Source organism: Pipra filicauda, unplaced genomic scaffold, assembly GCF_003945595.2.
Source record: "Pipra filicauda isolate LSUMZ 115617 unplaced genomic scaffold, ASM394559v2 scaffold1156_size25262_pilon, whole genome shotgun sequence".
NCBI lineage: Eukaryota > Metazoa > Chordata > Aves > Passeriformes > Pipridae > Pipra > Pipra filicauda.
In genome coordinates, this window is record NW_024103603.1 from 1 (window position 1) to 4,582 (window position 4,582).

General features: G+C 62.4%; 1 protein-coding gene across 1 annotated transcript; it reads left to right on the top strand.

The window, feature by feature from the left end:
- Positions 1-443: 443 nt before the first annotated feature.
- Positions 444-4,582, top strand: LOC113990263 (cingulin; the record flags this gene model as incomplete). The annotated part of the gene is made up of 7 exons (XM_039384403.1): positions 444-780; positions 1,218-1,307; positions 2,215-2,298; positions 3,352-3,470; positions 3,555-3,663; positions 3,740-3,903; positions 4,002-4,582. Coding segments are annotated over 7 exons (1,045 nt in total), but the record flags the coding sequence as incomplete, so codon positions are not given.

A 4,582-nucleotide genomic window follows, 5' to 3' on the forward strand; every position in this document is an offset into this window, starting at 1 on the left:
GAAAGGCCCCTTCCCTGCTTCCATGGGACACTTCCCACCTGGAAAGGCCCCTTCCCTGCTTCCCTGGGACACTTCCCACCTGGAAACACCCTTCCCTGCTTCCCTGGGACACTTCCCACCTGGAAACGCCCCTTCCCTGCTTCCTGGGGACACTTCCCACCTGGAAACGCCCCTTCCCTGCTCCCCTGGGGACACTTCCCACCTGGAAACGCCCCTTCCCTGCTTCCCTGGGACACTTCCCACCTGGAAACGCCCCTTCCCTGCTTCCATGGGACACTTCCCACCTGGAAACGCCCCTTCCCTGCTTCCCTGGGGACACTTCCCACCAGGAAAGGCCCCTTCCCTGCTTCCCTGGGACACTTCCCAGCTGGAAAGGCCCCTTCCCTGGGGACACTTCCCACCAGGAAAGGCCCCTTCCCTGGGGACACTTCCCACCTGGAAAGGCCCCTTCCCTGGGGACACTTCCCAGGAAAGGCCCCTTCCCTGGGACACTTCCCACCTGGAAAGGCCCCTTCCCTGGGGACACTTCCCAGCTGGAAAGGCCCCTTCCCTGGGGACACTTCCCAGCTGGAAAGGCCCCTTCCCTGGGGACACTTCCCAGGAAAGGCCCTCCCGCAGGTGTCCCGGCTGAAGCAGGCGCTGCAGGAGAGCCAGGCCGAGCGGGAGAACGTCCTGCTGGATAAGGAGGTGCTGCTCCAGCGCCTGCACAACCTGGAGCAGGAGATGGACGCCCGGAAGCGCTCCCAGGACGATCGATCCCGGCACGTCAAAACGCTGGAGGTGGGAATGTGATCCCAAAAAAATAATCCCTCCCTCTCCCCGGCCCTGCAGTGCCCGGCGCCGACAGCGAGGGGCAGAGCCTGCCTGTCATTCCCAACGCCTGGAAGCGCTGGGATGGGATCAGATTCCCGATTTTACTGGTTGCCGGCGCGGCCGCTCTTCCCGGCTCTTCCCGGCTCTTCCCGGTGCCTCTCCAGGGCTCAGTGGGGGCTTCTCCCCCCCCGGGGTGCTGGGTCATATCCCAGCATGTCCAGTCTCGTATCCCAGCATTTCCCATCCCTTCCCCAATCCCGGGATGCGTCGGAGCTCCCCGGCTTTGCGTTTTTGGGAGCGGATCCGTTTCCTCTGGAATTCCCGCGCCTTTCCCGCTTCCCGTCGTTCATCCCACACCCCCCCCGTGGCTCGAACCGACCTTTCTCATCCCGAGTCTTTTGCAGGAAAAGTCCAAGCGGCTGGAAGTGGAGCTGGATGAGGAGAGGAGCACGGTGGAGCTGCTGACGGAGCGGGTCAACCGGAGCAGGGACCAGGTGGGAGCCGGGAGAACTCGGGAGAACTCGGGAGAACTCGGGAATCCTGGAATTAACACCACATTAACGACTCCCTAACGAGCAGCTCCGTCACTAAATTCGATGGGAACGACAATGGGAATGAAATGTTGGAAAAGTTTGGGCGTGAATGGGAATTACACGAGTTTAGGGAAGAAAGGAAAAAAAATCCAAAAGAAATTCCCAGGAATTTACGGGGCGAGATTTGGGGTTGGGGTGGGAATTTGGGGGCTGAAATCCGCTTAAATCCCGGACTCTTCCCTCCGTCTGACCCCACCTGGTTATTCCCTCAAAGCTGGAGCTGCTGGAGCCTCCTGGGATTCACCAGGATCCCAATGGAGCCTCCTGGGATTCACCAGGATCCCAATGGAGCCTCCTGGGATTCACCAGGATCCCGGGATTGGCCTCCCCCTCCTGCCCCACAGGGATCCAGCCTGGGGCTTGGAAAGGGAATTCCCTCCCCTCAGGCTCTGACAAAACGGGTGGGTTTCCCTCTTTTCCATCTGGGAAACATCCCGGGGGATGCTTTTCCCGCAACCCCTGGACGTGCCTGAGGGCAGTTCTGGTTCGTTCCATCCGTGGATCAAACCCATTCCCGCCCCCCAGTCCCCAAATCCCAGTTCAACCAGTCGAAACCCTCCGGTGGGAAACTCCAGCCCCGGAGCTCTCCGGGCTGCTCGTGGGATTTGGTTTGGGAAGGACCCGAAAATCCTCCCGGTGGAGGTTTTTGGTGTCCCGTGGGATGGGACACCCGAGCCTGCCCGGCGGGAATTCCGGCGGGAATTCTGGTGGGAATTCCGGTGGGAATTCCGGCGGCTCCCGTTGTCCCACCACCGCCTGGCAAAGGACGTGGCCAAATCCCGACCCGGAGCCGTGTCCTCGTTCCCAGATCGAGCAGCTGCGGGCGGAGCTGCTCCAGGAACGCTCCAGCCGGCAGGACCTGGAATGTGACAAGGTGTCCCTGGAGCGGCAGGTAGGGATGAGCCGCGGCAGGGACGGATCCAGCTGGATCCCCCACCACATCCCTGTGTCCCGGGGGCAGCGGGATGGACCCTTTTCCCTGGAAAAGCCTCTTGGAGCACCCCTTGGGAGCGAGGCCGCGTTCCCGAGGAGCTCTTCCCGCTGCCAGATCATTCCTCCTCCGTGCTCCGGATCCATCCCATCATTCCCATTCCCATCCCTGGAGCCCTCTGCCACCTCCCAGAGGTGGCACTCCCACTCCCAGGGCGCCTTTCCCTGCGGAATTCCCCCCTTTTCCCTCGTGATTCCCACTGTCCTGCCGGGACTTGTTCTCCCAGCCCTTCGTTCCTTAACGAGCCGGCTCCTAACGAGCTGGATCGATGGGAACCGACCTCCCCGAGCTGGGCTTGTTCCCACTCTGGAATTGCCACTTCCCAGGAAAACATGGGGGCTCCTGTTGACACCCGGAGGGGCCTTGGGGGGGAGTTTTTTGGCCGACAAAGGGATTCAGGAGCAGGAATTGGGGAGGTGAAGGGGGACGAGCATCGTGGGGGTGTCACACTCAGTGTTCCCAGTGTATCCCAGTGTATCCCAGTGTATCCCAGTGTATCCCAGTCCCCTCCGGCCTCTCCTCGTGCCCAGGCCGGTGCCAACACGTTAATTGCTGTTATATAACCCGGCTCCTCCTCGGAAAAGGCTTTCTGGGCCCTGACTCACCACCAGCTTTACATAAGCCAGGCCTGGGACCTTCCCCGCCCAGCCCAGAGCCCCGGGGTGGGGGGTGACAGGGGGAAAATTTTGGGGGGATTTTGCAGAATTGGGGAGGGGTGACAGGGGTATAATTTTGGGGGGATTTTGCAGAATTGGGGAGGGGTGACAGGGGTAAAATTTTGGGGGGATTTTGCAGAATTGGGGAGGGGTGACAGGGGTATAATTTTGGGGAGGGGATTTTGCAGAAGTGTGGGGTGTGGTGACAGGGATAAAATTTTGAGGGGGGGATTTTGCAGAAGTGGGGAGGGGGGAGGGTGACAGGGATAATTTTGTGTGTGGGGGGGTGATTTTGCAGAACAAGGAGCTGAAGAACCGCCTGGCCAGTTCCGAGGGGCAGCACCGGCCCAGCAGCAACGTGTCCCAGCTGGAAGCGCGGCTGGAGGAGCTGCAGGACCAGCTGCAGGCCGAGGAGAGGTACCCTGGGGACCCCCGGGGTTTAGGGGGTGCCTTCCCTGCCTGGGTGGGGGTCCCCCAATCCCCTCTGTGGCTCTTCCACAGGGAGAAGAACGTCCTGCTCTCCTCCAACCGCAAGCTGGAGAGGAAGGTGAAGGAACTCACCATCCAGATCGACGACGAGCGGCAGAGCGTCAGCAACCAGAAGGACCAGGTTGGGTGGGGATGGGAGGCTGCCAGGGGGGGGCTCTGGGGGACCTTTTACCCGCTCTAATCCCATGGGATTCCAGCTGAGCCTGCGGGTGAAGGCCCTGAAGCGGCAGGTGGACGAGGCGGAGGAGGAGATCGAGCGCCTGGAGGGCGCGCGGAAGAAGGCGCAGCGGGAGCTGGAGGAGCAGCACGAGCTCAACGAGCAGCTGCAGAACCGCGTCAAGGCGCTGGAGAAGGAGGCCTGGTAGGGAATCCTGGGGGTCCGGGGAGGTCCTGGAGCCGCGACGGGGGGTCCTGGAGCCGTGACAGGGGGAGGGCTGAGCCCGGGTTTCCCGCCCCCAGGCGCAGAGCCGCGCGCTCGGCCGCCGACTCGTCGCTGCAGGACGAGCAGCTGAGCTCGGACGAGGAGTTCGACAGCGCCTACGGCCCGTCCTCCATCACCTCCCTGCTCAACGAGCCCAACCTCCAGACCAGCTCCTGCTGACACACCGCAGTGGGGCCAGTTCCCCCTTCGGATGCTGCTGCTGCTCGAGGAAAAAAAAACACTTCCGAGGACATGAAGGAAGGAAGGGTGGGAACCCCCTGGGAACCTCCTGGGAACCTCTTGGGGACCTCCTGGGGACCCCCTGGGAACCCTTGGGGCCCCCCCCGGACTCTGTTCTCAGCTCTGTATCTTCCCACGGGTCTCAGGGCGTGTTTGCACCGTGGTTTGGGGCCGGGGGGACCTGCTGGGCCACGCCGGTGTCCCCCGGGGGAGGGACCCACTCGCCGTCCCCGCTGCCCCCTCGGTGGCCACCGTGGCCATGGGGGGGTTCAGGGTCCCGTGGGGGTGTCTGGGGACCCCCCCCGGGTTATTTTTCTATGCAGCCCCTCCTTGCCCCTCCAAGCGCTGTTTTAAATAAACCCTCCCATTTCAGCGCCGG